This window comes from Haliotis rubra, unplaced genomic scaffold, assembly GCF_003918875.1.
Source record: "Haliotis rubra isolate DU_JTF1 unplaced genomic scaffold, ASM391887v1 Scf4, whole genome shotgun sequence".
Classification (NCBI taxonomy): domain Eukaryota; kingdom Metazoa; phylum Mollusca; class Gastropoda; order Lepetellida; family Haliotidae; genus Haliotis; species Haliotis rubra.
In genome coordinates this window covers 6101895-6122008 of record NW_025767079.1, presented here as the reverse complement: position 1 = coordinate 6122008, position 20114 = coordinate 6101895, and the positions used below count along the sequence as shown (strand labels likewise).

At 38.7% G+C, this 20114-nt stretch overlaps 1 protein-coding gene across 1 annotated transcript in view; it reads right to left on the bottom strand.

Moving 5' to 3' along the window:
- LOC124287063 (probable serine/threonine-protein kinase kinX) overlaps positions 1 to 20114 on the bottom strand; it is a 94954-nt gene that overhangs the window by 30081 nt on the left and 44759 nt on the right. Inside the window, 3 exon segments of the mRNA XM_046723542.1 lie at positions 710 to 901; positions 3973 to 4125; positions 4939 to 5142. Coding sequence (XP_046579498.1) covers positions 710 to 901; positions 3973 to 4125; positions 4939 to 5142 — 549 coding nt within the window.

Below are 20114 nucleotides of genomic sequence, written 5' to 3'. Positions count from 1 at the left end.
GAGTGAGAGTGAGTGAGTGAGTGGTTGAGAGTGAGTGAGTGGTTGAGAGTGAGTGAGAGTGGTTGAGAGTGAGTGGTTGGGAGTGAGTGAGTGGTTGAGAGTGAGAGTGTTGTGAGTGAGTGAGTAAGTGAGTGAGTGAGTGAGTGAGTGAGTGAGTGAATAAGAGTGAGTATGGCAATAAAATCAAAAAGATTTTGAACCAATGCAAGGACTCATAATTTATGCCTAAAGTGTCCTGGTAAATAGGTAAAAACTATTATTTCATATATATAAAGATTGTTATTTTATGAAAGTTCTTATTTGCCAAAACTCAAGATATTTTAAAACTGAATTCTAACATTTTATTGTATGCAATAACATTAAACTAAGAACTAAAACATTCAAGCATTTTTCTCTATATTAGGTGAAACACAAGTCCCGTTTTCAAAGGCATCATATCGGTAACGACTGAAACAGCATGAAATGAGAAAAAAGTTTGTAGTGGAATTCAACCTTTCCCAATACTTGTTGCAAACGTGACCCCAAATAACAGCTCCTGAGCAGGTCAAGATAAATCCCTGCAATACCAAAGTCTTCGGCATGACGAACCAACACTTAAACCACCTGGCAACCATTTTCGCTGATGCACAGGTTCTACCAAGGCAATCTGATCTCACACCGATACAGTTCTGATAAACAGCTCGACAAGCTCGATATCTGATCTCCTCACCTTATTCTTACTGAACACTAGGATATTCCTGGCAGCCAGGTCCCTGTGTATCAATCGCTTAGACTCCAGATAAGACATTCCATCACAAATTTGTTGAGCAAAATCACACAATCGGGGAATGGGAAAGTCCAATCTTAATGACGTTTCCTTCAAACATTCCAGCAGGGATCTCATTGGTGCTAACTCTGTTACCTGTAACACAAAATATTTCACATTACAATGGAAACCGTTTCTTAAGAACATTTCTAATTCAGGTGAGTAGCAAATAATTGACTTGTACAAATAAATAGGAAAATCACATCATTCAGTATTTGCTTGAACAAAAAAGTTGATAGGTAAGTTAAATTAACCATCCACCATTTTGTTTAATGTTGCTATGGTGCAACTCCAAAAAGGGAGTTGGCCTATTTACACCCTACTTTTGGTTCCAAATTGGATACCGGTACCTTCAGTTCACTGAAGGTAAAATAATGCTGCTTTTTTTAATCTACCAGATCATCAACAGGCACTGGTTCACCACCAGACGGACCTGTATAGCAAGTTTCATCTGAATTCTGCTCCAGATATGAGCACTACCTACATTTTCAGTAAAGTCCAACCTTTCATCACATAATGTCTATAAAAAAAATATTTTTAAAATATCCTCAAAATCAAAAGGCACCAGTTCATCACTAGACCGATCTGAAAAGCAAATTCAATCAAGTAATATTCAATAGTTTAATTGTTCGGCTCCAGAAACGAGCATTACTTCCATTTTCAGTAGAGTCAAATAAATACTTTCAAAAAGTCTAAAACTGGGAGCATTCCTGATGAGAACCTGAGAAGCTTTTGCTAACCTCTCATACATTTCCCAACATGGCTTGAGGCATGCATTACAACCCGTTGACTAATTTCACAGTTTAGTCAGAGGTAAATAAGCCGACACACCATTAAGTTTAACACAAGCCTTACACAACATAATACCCTTAGGGTTATTTCATAATAAAGCCATTTATATATGGAACATTTCTCCATGAAAACTCTAAAATAGGCCAAAGTGATGATTAAAGTCCTTCGGGCCCCCTAAGGCTAGGGGTGACTTAATTTCGAAAGGTCACGTTTGAGTGGCAGTGTTTGGAAGAGAAAGTCACCTCAACTAGGATTTGGACCTGACCTTGGTGACGTAGGTTGGTAGATAAACTCTAAACAAATCCTGTTTGTATTATGGCAAAATAGCCCTGACAAATATCGCTGTTTAATGAGAGGGTAAATATTTCTGAAATGCAATAAAACCTAACTGCAGTCAGTAGACAGACTTTCACTTCAGAATTGTCTCATAAAAAACAGCACCTGCAAGGTTGTGTAAAAATAAATTTGTTTTTTCATGATGCAGAACAGAGGTCTTAAACACCAAGCCTATAATTTTGGTCATAAATGACTGATACTGTCATGTTCCAGTTGACAAGGCAGCCTATGTTCAAGAGTGTTATCAACATTAATTCTTGGCCATTTGCAATTTATCCATCACCTGTTGAAATTGATTCCTGACTTACATGTATTCATCATACAAGCAATTAAATATCCTGAAAATACAATAAACTATTTCCAAAAAATGTATTTTTCCACTGCAAAAAGACAAGTATCCAGTGATCATCACAACTAGAACTGTACTGTATCACGGTATGCCACAATATATTTTTCAAACGGTATGTACTGCAATATCTTTTGTGAGTTTCTTTTTACGAAGTAAAAACATAAAACATACTTTGTAATTATTTGTCTCCTTTCACCTAAAATCATTTAATGAGGCTGCCCTTCACAAATGGATTGACAAAATGACACAAACCTTTGTTCTCTTACATTTGTTATCTCCCCTGTATCAAGGACTACAAAATGGTGGCAACTGACTATGCTGAAGAATACTTTTCCAATAGACAGGCAAGAATGTAAACTAATTTTATCAAACCCATTTCCAAGAAAAAATAAACAAGAAGACAAAGTCATCAATATCCCCTGCAATGGCAAAATACTCTTCATGATTATGTCTACGAGTTATGATTATGTCAAATATTTATGTGTGTATATAGAAAAGTGGAAGGAGAGTATTGAAAGGTTTTGAAAGTTCTGCTCCAGAAAGGAGCACTGTCACCAATTTCATTCTATGTCAAACTTGTTGGCATGGAAATGCCAAAAATATTTTATTCAGAATTCCAAAACTACAAAAAGGCACCAGTACACCACCAGATCTATCTATGTGCCAAGTTTGGTGAAGAAATAGTGAATGGTTTTAGAGTTCTGCTACGGAAAAGAGCACAACCACCAATTTCAGTCTAAGTCAAACTTGTTGGCATGGAAACGCCAAAAATATTTTATTCAGAATTCCAAAACTACCAAAAGGCACAAGTACACCACCAGATCCATGTATGTGCCAAGTTTGGTGAAGAAATATTGAGCGGTTTTAGAGTTTTGCTCCGGAAAAGACAAATTTGCACGTACCACCAATTCCAGGCTAAGTGAAACTTGTTGCCATGGAAATGCCAAAAATATTTTATTCAGAATTCCAAAACAACCAAAAGGCACCACTACACCACCAGATCTATCAATGTGCCAAGTTTGGTGAAGAAATATTGAACAGTTTTAGAGTTTTGCTCCGGAAAAGAGCACAACCACCAATTTCAGTCTAAGTCGAACTTGTTGCCATGGAAACGCCAAACATATTTTATTCAGAATTCCAAAACTATTAAAAGGCACAAGTACACCACCAGATCTATCTATGTGCCAAGTTTGGTGATGAAATAGTGAATGGTTTTAGAGTTCTGCTCCGGAAAAGAGCACTACCACCAATTTCAGTCAAAGTCGACCTTTTTGCCATGGAAATGCCAAAAATATTTAATTCAGAATTCCAAAATTACCAAAAGGCACCAGTACACCACCAGATCCATGTATGTGCCAAGTTTGGTGAAGAAATATTGAACGGTTTTAGAGTTCTGCTCCGGAAAAGACAAATGTGCACGGACGGACGGAGTCCATTTTAATACCCCCCGCAAAATGCGTTGCGGGGGAAAAAAAGAAAGCCTCTCTTTCACATTCAACTTCTTCCTGAATTGATACCCCTCATGATATATTCAATATCATCATATCTATTCTGAGAGGCACTTTTTTGTTCTTCAGTATTTCAAATAAAAATATTATATTTCCAGCATCTATGATTGTCACCAGCAGCACTCATTTGAAGTTTTATCATAGCATTCTTCATTAAATATTCATGTTCATATTAAACTTACCAGCATCAGGGCATTGTCCTTGTTAATAACAACGCCGTAAAGCCGTACAATGTTTTCATTGTCTATACTCTGCTGAACAGAGGCTTCTTTTAAAAATTCCTGAGTTCCATTTTGAAGTCTGTCTTTGCTGAGACACTTGATTGCAACTTGCACCTGAAAGTAAGGGGATCATGGTTACTATGGTAAACAGTTCCAGGATTAGCCACACAGATAAGGCTCTATCTGCCATCAGGGCTCTCCGTATCACAAGTATGCGACTCCAGGATGTTTGAGATAGCTGGAGAAAGTGCCTCAAATTTAAAACCAGGATCTTTATCAGACGCATATTTCAACTAAATAGTTTTCATAACATTCAAGTGTTCTGAGGTATGACTTATGAAAGATTGATCAGATAAGCTGGTCTAAACAAAATGGTATTGTACATGGTGTCAAATATTGGTCCCCAGTTTCGCTACTGAGTTGGTTTGTTTGTTTGTTGTTTAACACGGCACTCAGCAATATTCCAGCTACATGGCGTCAGTCTGTAAATTATCCAGTCTACACCAGACAATCCAGTGATCAACAGCATGAGCATCAACCTAAACAATTGCGATACGATGACATGCTCAACCAAGTGAGCGAGCCTGACCACACTATACTGTTAGTTGCCTCTTACGACAAGCATGGGTTGCTGATGACCAATTCTAAGCCAGGTTCTCTACTGAGTTTAACTGAGACAGTGAAATATAATACTGACCTATTGGTCAGTTGCCGGGCAGGGACCAACAAGTACCATTTTTTACATTTTTTTGGTATGACGTGGCTGGGGATCGAACCTGCGACCTTCAACTTTTACACAAATAGGACATCATGACATGCATGGCCTTAAGGTCTCCTTCAGTTTAATTGCCTCTTTTACATTTTCAATGATTATAATGACAAAGACGTTACATTCAGCACGAATTACAACAACTAAATTCTACATACCTTATCTCCATCCTCTGTGGTCCAAACGCCCTGCTGTACAACCCCAAACTCCCCCTCCCCCAGGGTTTTGTTGACCGCTATTGACTCCTGGGGTATGATCTGTTTCCCTGGGGGGCGTATGACAGAGGTAGGGCGGGAGATTCTGTGTTCTGGTGGGGAGGGGCTGAGGGAGCGGCCATGGCCCTCGGACCCCCTCATTATTGCCTGAAATGAATAAAAGACATTGTGAGATAGTTGCATGAAAATACAATCAAATGGACTGACATTTCAAACATATAAGACATGATGCATTTATTCGGAGCAGACTGGCCAGTGTTGTCACTGAGGTAGACCTACGATGAATACCACTTTCGTGAAATGTTTGCGCACAGGAAGAATTATAATCATAGCAAATCTTTGAACCCAGGCTCATAGGCTTGAAGTTTGCAAAGTTAGATCAGATTCAGAACACAAAGCCATACAATTAGAGAACATACTCATTGTGGTGACCTTTCAATTAGAATTTGACCCTGGACCATAAGGCAGAAAGCCAAGGGTAGAATTCTAAATTCTAAATTTAAATTTCAGTAACATGAGAGAGTGAACAAGTTGGGTTTAAAGCTGCACAGTAAGTCATCTCGATGTCATCGTATCCCAATTGCGTAGATTGATGCTCATGCTGTTGATCACTGGATTGTCTGGTCCAGACTCGATTGTTTACAGACTCCTGCCATATAGCTGGAATATTGCTGAGTGCGGCGTAAAACTAAACTCACTCACTCGTATGGATACTGCTTGATGAACAACGATTATCAGAATGAATCTAGGATTTGAACCCATGATCAGTGGCTCCAGGCATGGCTAAGGGACAGAACTCTGCACAGCATTAGATCACAAGGCCATCCGAGTGCAAATAGTATTCTATTCCCATTCAGAACACATTTAGAAGACAAATAATAGAAACCTTTTGTTTGAATGCTCTAAGCTTTTAAAATATTTCTATTTGTCAGACAGTTTTTACCCTGCTATTATCAATATTACAAACATACATGTCCAAGCTAAATTTGACCAAACTGTCTTGTTTTACGACTTTTCAACTCTCTCTGGTCCTAAATTACCTCAATCCCAGTGTCCCTCAAAGAAAAATATCTACATAAAACAGATGGGCCATGAACAATGAACATTGGAAAAATACCCAGTATCTATATTTTCTTCTGTCCATTATCTTCCTCTGACGCTGAGCATAAGAAACACTCAGTATAATATCCATCCACGCATTACAAGCATTTCATAACACCAATTTTGCCGATAAAGAAGGAATACATTATTCCCCTGACATTAAATACCCATTTTATTTAAATAAGAAAACCCTTCAGAACTGATTCAAACAACGCATTATCCTCAACTCCAGGTAATGCCAAAAAAAGAAACAGCCACATGTTCAAAAAATGATCCGCTGACAAAGTTATCGCCAATGCATATGCCACCCAGCAGATGCAGCTCAATTTATTCTCCCCACACGACTACAATGAAAGTGCATGCGTAGCCTGGTGTGACCTGCGTTGTGGGAAACCCAGTCTGACATTTAGGTGTTGGCCACAAAACACTAATCACACCGCCATCTGCGGACATGTATCACGTTGTACCTGCAGACAGCATCATGTGTACCTGCAGACTCTCCGCATGGCAATCCCTCATCCATAGGTAATATGACCAACATGTGGATTGACTGGTTGGAGGGTGAATAGCATGGAGGCCTTGCATATTTTGTATCTGACAGGTGTTGAATAACATAAAGTCAACGTTATTCAGCTTGTGTAAATAGCTGTCTGTAGTCTCGTGTCTGTACGGTGTACCGATTTTGATGGAGACCAGGCTTGGCATGGCTGTTACTATATACATTTACAAATACCACTTGTGTTGTGCATAGGAGATAATGAGCCAAAGGCACTTTCCCACACTCTCTAACAACTTACACTGTAAGCACACAAACTGTGTCATGTTTTCATGTGTTTTTGTACCAAGGTCTTAGAGGTAGTATAGGTCTGTCTCACAGTCCCTGAACCACATTATTTTCCCTACAGCCAAGCCCTCTCTACAATGCTAAAGCCCTAAATGAAACAAGTCTAGATTTCCTCAGGTTCTGAATCTCTGGTCTCAAGGAGGTTCCTTTTCTATTTTAATGAGTTTGTTTGTTACTATCAATATTATATATATCCAGAGGCTAAGCTTTAGTCTAAGTGAGTGAATAAGTGAGTGAGTTTGATTTTACGCCACTTTTAGCAATATTCCAGCGTCATCATGGCAGGGGACACCAGAAATGGGCTTCACACATTTTACCCATGTGGGGAATCGAACCCAGGTCTTTGGCGTGACGAGCCAACGCTTTACCCACTAGGCTACCCCACCGCCCCCATATTAGTCTAAGGTAGTTTATGCAAGTGATATTGATGAGGGAAAGTAGCAGTTTTGTTTGTTTGTTGTTTAACACGGCACTCAGTAATATTCCAGAAAAAGAATAGTGGCTGTTAAAATCAGGCCTGGACCGGACGATCCCGTGATTGACACCATGAGTCTTGATGCAACTGGGTACCATGACATGTGTCAACCAAGTCAGCAAGCCTGACCTTCGAATCCCATTAGTCGCCTCTTACAAGAAGCATGGGTTACTGAAGACCAATTCCAACCCGGATCTACACTGGTTAACTGTAACAGTGAGCGAGTGGTCTTAGCATTGCTTTGAAGGAGTATTCCTGTTATATCACAAGAGTGAGTGAGTGAGTGAGTGAGTGAGTGAGTGAGTGAGTGAGTGAGTGAGTGAGTGAGTGAGTGAGTGAGTGAGTGAGTGAGTGAGTGAGTGAGTGAGTGAGTGAGTGAGTGAGTGAGTGAGTGAGTGAGTGAGGTTTTACGCCGCGACTCAGCAATATTCCAGCTATATGGCGGTGGTCTGTAAATAATCGAGTCTGGACCAGACAATCCCCTGAGCAACAGCATGAGCATCGATCTACGCAACTGGGATACGATGACATGTGTCAACCAAGTCAGTGAGCCTGACCACTCGATCCCGTTAGTTGCCTCTTACGACAAGCATGGGTTACTGAAGATCAATTCTAACCCGGATCTTCACAGGTCTGTATCACAAGATTTGAGCTTAAGATGGAAGAACTTGAAGTGATAGAGATCTTGGAATTTACCACTTCGTAAAACCCACATGTATGGTTATGGCAGTGAGGCAAACCTCAAAAATAGTATGCATCAATAAGGATTTGAACCCTCAAATTATAGGTCTGGGATGTGTCAAGAGAGGCATCTCTACACAGCGAACTGCAATGCCTTAGATGATTGGGCCAGTCCCTCCCCAGTAAAAGACACTATAGACACATTAGGCTGTACACAAAGCAGGTGCAAAGAATCTTAGCTGCCATTTCCACCCCCTGTTGTTACCTTAAAGTCATAATGTTCTGTATATGTGTTTGTATCTCAGTGTAAATGGTTCAGGACTGTATGAAGACCAGCGATCCAGGCTTCTCAATAGCTATACATTGCGTACGTTAATCCAGACTTTGTGTTATTGTACTGATAGAAGCTAGAGGTTCCGTGCACAATGTCGGTCCTTGAGTTCAATGTGTATTCAATGGATTGTAGAGCCTGCAATATTAAACACATATTTTGTGTTCAATTTGTTACAAGTGAGTGAGTGAGTGAGTGAGTGAGTGAGTGAGTGAGTGAGTGAGTGAGTGAGTGAGTGAGTGAGTGAGTGAGTGAGTGAGTGAGTGAGTGAGTGAGTGAGTGAGTGAGTGAGTGAGTGAGTGAGTGAGTGAGTGAGTGAGTGAGTATTGTTTTACACTGCTTTAAGCAACATTCCAGCAATATCACGGCGGGGAACATCAGAAATGGGCTTCACACATTGTACCCATGCCGTAGATTAAACCCGGGTCTTCAGCATGCCGAGCGGACTCTCTAACCATTAGGCTACCCCCAGTCCCCAATTTGTTACTAATGCAGCCATATTAATCTTCACTAATAGAAGAAGATAACTACTTAATTATCAACATTGCACATTTTGACAAACAATGCATCATTATGTTGTTGTGATTTCCAAAAGATGTGAGTGTTGTCTTGCTAGGGTCAAGTGTTATAACTGATTCCGTTCCGTTGCGTATGAAGTTACTTCCTTTCAGGATGCGGAACGGCCCATCATCACAAACAACGATTCTTGCTTTCATGTTTTACATCCGTGATCCTATCACCACCATCTTTTGAACATGTAAGTCATCATAACAAATATTGTGCAACAACATTCATATATTTTCTGCCTCATATCTTAGTGTTTGCATACAATTAACATACTTGATGAAATGCCCGGCCTTGAAAAAACTTGAATAAACACCAGCTAGCTTTTATATACATTACAAATATTCCAATTATGATACTGGTGATAGTGAGTGAGTGAGTGAGTGTAAATGAAAAAGTGAGTGAGTGAGTGAGTGAGTGAGTGAGTGAGTGAATAAGAGTGAGTATGGTATAACGCTGGTTTTAGCAATATTCCAGCAATATTACGGCGGGGACGCCAGAAATGCATACTAGTAATAAAATATAGTAATTATAATATATGTGGTAAAAAGAACTAAAAGAAATATAGTCTGTGAGTTCAAATTGAGGAGTTAGGGTATTTCAGTACAATATATTTAAATTGTTTGAGTAAATAGTGTGTTTTAAATGTACACATAAAATACATGTTTATTCTTTTTAGATAAACAAAAACAGTTCTTGACAGTAGGTGTATTGTGGTAGAAATGGTATCCATACAGCGCCACAGTAACAGTGTTCAAGACTACTGAGACAGACAGATGTAACAGGTTTGCCAGCAGTGATGAAGCGGTTGTGTTTTGTCACTGTCAGCACTTTTTGGCTGTATCATAGCAACCTGCACCAAGTGTACTGACAGAACTGGGTCAAGGTCAGACAAAACCTGTCTGTGTATATACTGTATGTATAAGAACTTATTCCAATCACTTATACATATAAGTCTGGGAGCCAGGGTGTGAAGAAGAAATCTTCAAAAACTGACCACACATGGATATGAAAACAGCCATTTTTGCCAACCTATTGGCAACTCAATCACAAGAGTTATGGGGGAAAAAAACGGTGGGAAAAACATTACTTACAATGTGTGTGTGCATGCGGGCGTGCATGCGTGAGCTACAGCCTATATGACTACAGCCAGTTTAAGTGAGTGAGTGAGTGAGTTTAGTTTTACGCCGCTTTTAGCAATATTCCAGCAATATCACGACGGGGGACACCAGAAATGGGCTTAACACATTGTACCCACTCGTCGGGAATCGAACCCGGGTTTTCGGCGTGACGAATGAACGCTTTAACCACTAGGCTACCCGCCGCCCCCAAGCCAGTTTAAAGTGCTGGGGTTAGATTTTCGAAGCTCTCTTAGAGCTAAGATAGTCGTAAGTGCCATCCTTTAAAATGAACCTACGACTATCTTAGCGCTAAGAGAGCTTCGAAACTCTAGGCCCTGGTTCACAGAGATACGCTGTATATTGTGTCTTTGTTTGTTTAGTTTTAACATCACACTCAATTTTCCAGCAACCTGACATCGCTCCGTAAATAATCAGGTCAGGACCAGGCAATCCAATGATTGACATAATAAGCATCGATCTCCACAACTGTCAGTGAGCTTGACCACACACCTTTTATACCTCGAACATAGATTTAACACCGATGTATATATACCAACTTTAAGCCAACCAGTCAATGTCATCCTCCCAATGCTGAGCACGAGGCAACAAGAAGTAACATGTTTTAATGTCTTTTAGTGTGATATGGTGGAGACCAAGTCTGTGAGTGAGTATTTCAGCAATATTCCAGTCACCTTTTCCTATATCAGTGAGAGAGTGAGTTTAATTTTTATGCAGCTTTTAGCAATATTAAAGCAATATCACAGCGGGGACACCACAAATGGGCTTCACACATTGTACCCATGTTGGGAAACAAACTCGGGCCTTCAGCATGATGAATGAACGCTTTAACCATTTGGCTACCCCACCACCCCTTATCCTATATCAGACCTATTTGGAGACACATACTCTGTGACAATTGTTTTTTTAATTTAAATACAAACATTATAAATTTGAATATTATTTAGGGACTGGTAATTTATTACAGGGATGGGGAATAAAAAATTTAAAAACAAAATAGGAGTCAGCAAAATATGACACAGAACAGACGCCAATCCCACTGACCCTCCACCCCCCAAACCCCCCTCCATAATAAACAACCAGTCCCTTGTGCCATTTCATACAAAACAACCAGCCCCTTGGGCTAATCTCTATATTATATTCTTCATTATTAAATACCATCACGCCACCAACCATCTGCTGAGCAAATAACCATTATCACAGCACTCAACATGCCATCAGACAACAAACCCTGAGACTCTCCTACCACAACTACGACACAGACGATAACACAATCCTCGTCACGGCTGTACTTAATGACATTGTTAAGGTGGGGAAGCCCTACCCCGACACCCCATAACAATGACAGCATGTGAACATCGTTATTGACAAATCTGGGTCAACCTGCTCCCATATTGACAGGAGCCTGCCTATCTTGAAACGTATATCCTTCCTCAGCATATCAACAACAAAACACTGTCATGATTTAAGTCAAGACAGATCATGAACGTGGGAACACACAGCATAATATTGGCTAAACCAATAGGTGGAGTGGCCACAACAAGGTGTCCATTTCATCTGTATGGAAATTGACGTATTTACATATACATTGCCCTGTATTTACAATGATCCAGTGAATTATATAAGAGTTGACTTTACAGTATCATGCAGACTTTCACAAGCTTCTAAAGAAATAATTATTTTGTCTTTCAGTTTCATTTAGAAGTTGTACATAGATGTCCAAGATATTTTTATGGATTAAACTTCTTTTTTATTTCCCTCATGACATTTCGGGACCATTCACCCAGGGGTGGAAATAACTTTAAAATTTGCTAGTGTACTCCGGTCATGTAAAATCACTTGCCCTTATAATTTTTCCACTATACCGGCCGATTTTTTGGTCCATTTTTTTGGAAACAACATAATTAACATTGGAAAATCAACTGAAGACCGGTACAGCGTGATACACAAATTTGCTTGCCCGACAGAAAAACCACTGGACTGGGACGTCGGGCAATGGGTTATTTCCACCCCTGAAATGGTCCTGAAACGTCGTGAGGGAAATAAAAAAGAAGTTTAATCCATAAAAATATCTTGGACAAATAATTATTTGTTTATGTTATAATTCCCATATTTAATAAATAACATGAACAAGTTGCCCCTTTGAAGATCGGCGCACTAAATTTCTATACTTTATTACTTTAGTTTTATTTTATTGTCAGATTTATCAATATTACATGGACAGAACTGCTGTCATCCATGGATTTATTATTCTGTACAGACTTGTAGCAAGACTAGGTACAGCTGTCCTAGTTCATTGTCCCAGCAGACAACAGAGTGTACCACCTGGTTTCCAAACCTTAACATTATCCTAAACTATCGAAACATCTTTAATGAACAAATCATAAACAACACTAAAAGGATCAAAATAACAATACTCAGTGAAATAAACCTACATACACAAGTAGTAATTACATGCACGCCATTACTGACATGTGAAGTGTTCCGACATCTAGAGCTGCAATTATGTACCGATGCCATTACTCAACTCTCCTACTGAGAGTAATTAGCTTCCTAATTGGCTGATTGGTTTATTAGAACACTATTGGACTGAATTAGGTTATTACTATTAAGTGGAGGATAATTACTCATTTACTATCAAGGATTACTCGAGTAATGAGGTCAACTGACCAACATTTCCTGCATGCAGCAAACACTAAGACTGTTCTTATTCCGGAAGAGGCAGTGACCCAATTTGTTTCTTTAAACCGCTAATCATAATGTATAATTGCATAACCAAAACCATACCCAAAATTGCTTGGCAGGTCTAAAAAAGATTCTCCATATATATGAGAGTCTGTGGGGATTCAATATCAGAGGGTGTAGGGCTTTCAGGCCAGGATCGAAAGATCCCAGTGAGGGTTCCATTCTTGGTAAATTTGACTAAAATCATTGCAGAGGTTACAGTGTGTGACCTGACAATGTGTGTGACATGTTGATGTGTGACCTGACAATGTGTGTGATGCGTTGATGTGTGTGATGCGTTGACGTGTATGAGCTGTCGATGTGTGTAATGTGTTCATGCGTGTGAGCTGTTGATGTGTGTGACCTGTCGATGTGTGTGATGTGTGACCTGGTAATGTGTGTGATTTTTGGGGGGATTATTTTTTTAAATGTGTGATGATGATGACATGATGGCATCGGCCATTGTTCCGGCGATAACTCACTGGTCTACCCATCAAAGATCCAACTGTGTTCAGGCCGCAGTTATACTGCTGGAATCAGAGACCATATAATTATATGGTCTCTGCTGGAATATTGACGGAGACAGCTAACAATATTCAACGAATTCCCATTCATCTGCCGTTATATAACAACGGTTGAATAATTTCCTGGCCAGAGATTACTATCAACACAGCAGAACAGTCACATTTAGCTGGCCTATCTGCTCGGAAGTCCACTTCCTACTCTGACAATCAACGCCAAACATGAACAGCTGAACTGCAGGAATATGATACTCTATGATGAATTGTCTCTTCAGACCAGCATAATAATATTGAAACTCATCATCATATTTAATGTATTATGAAGGCATGTTTAGTTCAGAGCAATAATGTAAATGATGTTTGTTGTTTTGTTAAATATCATCCCTGAATACTTTGTCACTAGTATGGGACTGCTCGACACTCCCTTCTACCAAAAACACTGGCACTCCTAGAGACGTGGTGACAGCCTCATACAGAACACAATCCTGGAATCACTCTCCCATAGAGACTTTGTGACGTCCTCCTCCAGAACACAATATTAGTGTACCCTCCTGCAGAACACAATAATAGTGTACCTTCCTGCAGAACACAATATTAGTGACACCTTCCTATCAAACACCTTAGTGTACAGGAGTACAATATTAGTGACACCTTTCCTATAGAATACAACATTAGTGACACCTTCCTATAGAACACAACATTTGTCACACTTTCCTATTAAACACATATAGTGACACATTCCTAATAAACACAATATTTCTGACACCTTCCTATCAAACACAATATTAGTGACACCTTCCTATCAAACACAATATTAGTGACACCTTCCTATCAAACACAATATTAGTGACACCTTCCTATCAAACACAATATTAGTGACACCTTCCTATCAAACACAATATTAGTGACACCTTCCTATCAAACACAATATTAGTGACACCTTCCTATCAAACACAATATTAGTGACACCTTCCTATCAAACACAATATTAGTGACACCTTCCTATCAAACACAATATTAGTGACACCTTCCTATCAAAGACAATATTAGTGACACCTTCCTATCAAACACAATATTAGTGACATCTTCCTATCAAAGACAATATTAGTGACACCTTCCTATCAAACACAATATTAGTGACACCTTCCTATCAAACACAATATTAGTGACACCTACCTATTGAACACAATATTAGTGACACCTTCCTATCAAACACAATATTAGTGACACCTTCCTATCAAACACAATATTAGTGACACCTTCCTATCAAACACAATATTAGTGACACCTTCCTATCAAACACAATATTAGTGACACCTTCCTATCAAACACAATATTAGTGACACCTACCTATCAAACACAATATTAGTGACACCTACCTATCAAACACAATATTAGTGACACCTTCCTATCAAACACAATATTAGTGACACCTTCCTATCAAACACAATATTAGTGACACCTTCCTATCAAACACAATATTAGTGACACCTTCCTATCAAACACAATATTTGTGACACCTTTCAAAAGAACACCATCTCACTGATACCATCTCACCAAACACAAAATTAGTGACACCTCCTGTAAATGCTATTAGTGACACCTTCCTCAAGAACACAATGCTAGTGACACCTTCCTATCAAACACAATATTAGTGACACCTTCCTATCAAACACAATATTAGTGACACCTTCCTATCAAACACAATATTAGTGACACCTTCCTATCAAACACAATATTAGTGACACCTTCCTATCAAACACAATATTAGTGACACCTTCCTATCAAACACAATATTAGTGACACCTTCCTATCAAACACAATATTAGTGACACCTACCTATTGAACACAATATTTGTGACACCTTCCTATCAAACACAATATTAGTGACACCTACCTATTGAACACAATATTAGTGACACCTTCCTATCAAACACAATATTAGTGACACCTTCCTATCAAACACAATATTAGTGACACCTTCCTATCAAACACAATATTAGTGACACCTTCCTATCAAACACAATATTAGTGACACCTTCCTATCAAACACAATATTAGTGACACCTTCCTATCAAACACAATATTAGTGACACCTTCCTATCAAACACAATATTAGTGACACCTTCCTATCAAACACAATATTTGTGACACCTTTCAAAGAACACCATCTCACTGATACCATCTCACCAAACACAAAATTAGTGACACCTCCTGTAAATGCTATTAGTGACACCTTCCTATTGAACACAATGCTAGTGACACCTTCCTATCAAACACAATATTAGTGACACCTTCCTATCAAACACAATATTAGTGACACCTTCCTATCAAACACAATATTAGTGACACCTTCCTATCAAAACACAATATTAGTGACACCTTCCTATCAAACACAATATTAGTGACACCTTCCTATCAAACACAATATTAGTGACACCTTCCTATCAAACACAATATTAGTGACACCTTCCTATCAAACACAATATTAGTGACACCTTCCTATCAAACACAATATTTGTGACACCTTTCAAAAGAACACCATCTCACTGATACCATCTCACCAAACACAAAATTAGTGACACCTCCTGTAAATGCTATTAGTGACACCTTCCTCAAGAACACAATGCTAGTGACACCTTCCTTCAGCGCACAGTATAAGTGACGTCTTCTAAAAGAAGACAATAATTACAAGTTACAAATTCCTATGAAACACAATATTAGTCACTCCTTTCTACAGAACAACGTGACACCTGGAAAAGAAAATGCTACTGACACCATCCTTTGTAGAACAATACCAGTGATGCTATCCTTGCTATATCAATGTTCACTACACACTCCTGTAAAAGACGATGCTCATACTAGCATATAGTGAGAATTCATTGAGGACAAGCCCTGGACAAACATTGCAACATTTCTGGTTTGATCCGGAGCATGTAAAGTGTAGTAAACTGATCCGGAGATTGTGAAGTGTAGTAAACTTATCTGGAACATGTAGAGAGTGAGTGAGAGACGTTTACACCGTTTTTAGCAATATTCCAGCAATCTCACATTGAAAGACACCAGAAATGAGCTCCACACATTCTGCCCATGTGGGGAATCGAACCTGCGTGTTTTATGTGACAAGCAAACTCTTTAACCACCAGGCTACCTCTCCACCCCTCCAGAGCATGTGAAGTATAGCAAATTTATTCACAGCATGTAAAGTATAGAAACCTTGACCAGAGCATGTGATATGTAGTAAACTTGTTCGGATCATGTAAAATGTACGAAACTGATCCGGAGCTCTTCACATGCTCTGTAGTAAACTTATCCGGAACATGTGAAGTGCAGCAAACTGATCTGAAGCATGTGAACTGTAGGAAACAAGGACTTCCTGAACCAAGCCCCTGACTCACACATCATTACGGAATCTGTCTCCTGTGGTCAGGGAATGTTGGAATCATAGCAACAGTCAATATTTGTGGACAAAGACACAAATCAAATGAAAATAGACACACCGTTGATCATGGGATATTAATAATATGGGACTCCTTCGCAAACATTTGAACACTTTACTAATCCCGGTTCATTTATTCACAATCTGCACTTGCTAAATATTTTCTTTCTGGCAAAATACACAAAGGCAAGCTGTGAAAGAGATCCGTGCATAATGTTTTGTTTGAAATGTATCCGCACTGTTGATTGTTATGGTGATGATTATTATAACACTATACACATCAAACAATGATCATATCGGTTAATTAAACCATATTTGAACACTGATGATGCAATAGGTTGCAGAAGGGTAGCCTAGTGGCTTAAACGTCTGCTCGTCACCCTGAAGACCCGGGTTCGATTCCCCACATGGATACAATGTGTGAAGCCCATTTCTGGTGTCCCCTGCCACAATATTGCTGGAATATTGTGAAAGTGGCATATTCACGATGATGCAATAAATCTTCCTAAAACCTTCTGAACATACACCCTTCTTTGACATTAACATACTCCATTACACATACTACTGACCGATGTCCTACATTTGTACATCTGACACCAAGAGATACATCAAAGCTGACACCCTGACAGGTGGTAAGTACACAAGGCTCCTGCTATTAATCATGTCACAGCTTGACCTACTTTCAACGGGGTAAGAAAGTCAATTTCATAACTCATCCAGATGAACATCTAGCCTCTGAAATTAACATATCTCAAACAAAAATAAACCAGTGCTTAAATTATGTTAAAAACTTTCAGTAATAAGAAGCCATGAACTGTCTTATTTAAACATGATCACTGGATTGTTTGGTCCAGACTTGATTATTTACAGACCACTGCCATATAGCTGGAATATTGCTGAGTGCGGCATAAAACCAAACTCATTCATTTATTTAAACCTGAAATTGCAGTTATCTTGCCAAATAGTACAGACATATTCATATTCATTATTGGACCTGGATGTTTCAAGAACTTTCTTCAGAAAATGAAAATGACTTATCAGACATACACGTACTAACACTGAAATAGCATTTAAATGCAATGAACAGTTGTTCTAATAATATAATAAGCACCCCAACAGCTGAAGGGAAACAAGTCATCCATGTAACAATAATACAATACAATACAACAATACAATAATCCCATGTAAGCCCACAGTGTTTATAGCACCCCACCATTAAACTGGAAATATATTCTCAAACCTTCAGATATGACAGTCTGATTTGAAAGTTTTATACACTTTCACTGTTGTTGATGAATACAGCTACTAAAAGCAATTCTGAGTGAGTATGGTTTTACGCCGCTTTTAGCAATTTTCCAGCAATATCATGGTGGGGGAAACCAGAAATGGGCTTCACACATTGTACCCTAGACTAACACCTAGTCTATGAAATGAACATATTTTACAGAAAATAAATGCTTCTAAACTAAAATATCATACAATAAAATTGAGCCCAGAGACTTTCTTCATTTTCAGAAACAATTTTCTGAAACTGTGGTAATCTGGACTTGCCACACATTCTAGACTTGCATATGCCACATGGGGTATATTTGTTTCAGGGTTTGTACGACAGACTAATTGTACCCATGTGGGGAATTGAACCCGGGTCTTCAGCATGACGAGCAAATGTTTTAAACACAAGGCTACCCCACGCCCCCAAGCAATACTGACAGAATATCACTCTAACGTAGAAATATCTATGTAACTCATCTACTTAGTATGTAACATTCATGTGCCAAATATTCTCCTGTTTTGGTGTTTTGAGAACAAGGATCACTTCATACAGCATGTGACACACACTGAGGGACAGGCTCAGTCTACAGCTAAACCTGCTTAATTCAAACACAATCTTCATGTCACAGTGAACACATTCTTGCTGTGTTAATGTGTTAGTCTGTGTCCTGTGGTGAAACATTTTATGACACCTTGACAATGCACATTAAAGTCACAGATGTTCGGCAACAACTATTCTGTCTCACAGTCCCTGAACCACATTATTTTCCCCATTGCCTAGCCCTCCTTGCAATGTAAATGAAGCAAGTCAAAATTGCCCCAGGTTCAATGAATCTCCCAACTCACTGGGAATCCTTTTCAATTTAAATTTATTTTTTACCATCAAAATGATATATATTCAGGGACTAAGTGTTCATCTAGACCACAACAAAAGCAAGTGATACCTGTAGCTGGTCAGTACATATCATCTATGAAAGATCAGGTCTTTAACACTGTGGACCACTGAAAACAGATCTCCGATCACACTGCAATGTCCATGAGAATTGGGTTTTTGTGGGGAATTTAGAAACTACTGAGAAGGAACTTTGAGGTGGCCATGTTGAATATGACATGTGATATATTTACACAACTAAAATCACAAATACATCCACCAGGTATGCTTTCTCTTAAACATATCCTATTTAATACATTGCTACCTCAACAACACTACTATGAAATAAGGTTAATACACAGATATGCTACAATCTTGTCACTCCATCTCCCACTTCCATATGCCAGGAAATAAATAAAATATAACAATGATCTTAAGATATTGATATAATCTTGTTTTTTCAGCATTATTCACCCCAAAACTTTGACAAACAGCTTTGCATTCCCTTGTTTCTTCATTTTATTCATTACCATGTCAATATCTGCTATAAAGATCAGAAATGAGAAAACTAGATTAGAAATAGGTCAATATCACAATCAGACAAAAAATATTTCCTTGTTAAGAAACGTTGAATCAACAAATTATTGGTGCTAAGACAGACAGCTTTTCCTCAAAACTTCACATGCAAAGTATTTTGGAAAGCAATGAAAACTCAAAACATAACCTGAACTGAATAACAGACTGATAAAAATGTGGCAGACATTCAACAATTTCAGTGCAGAGTTGGCAAGAATATCACCTAAAATCATAAATCCGGTGAGTAATCTTTCAGTGTTCTTGACCAGGGAGGTCTGTTTACTTGTGAACTACATAATGTTTATCAAATTCCTAACCGCCAGCTCACAGAATAAACATCACAATGTGAATTCTGACCATGGCTGGTGAAACAGACATTTTCCACTGCTCAAAATCAGAAATGGAATGTGAAAATACCAAATGCATGGATGAAATCATGTATATTGACAGCATAACAAATTAAGCAGTAAAGCATTGTGTAATTCATTAATTCATTAAAAAACAATCCAAACCAAATTGCCCATCGTCTATTTCAAGCTGGTCTGCTATCCACGCCACCTCAGGACATCACAATATTGACT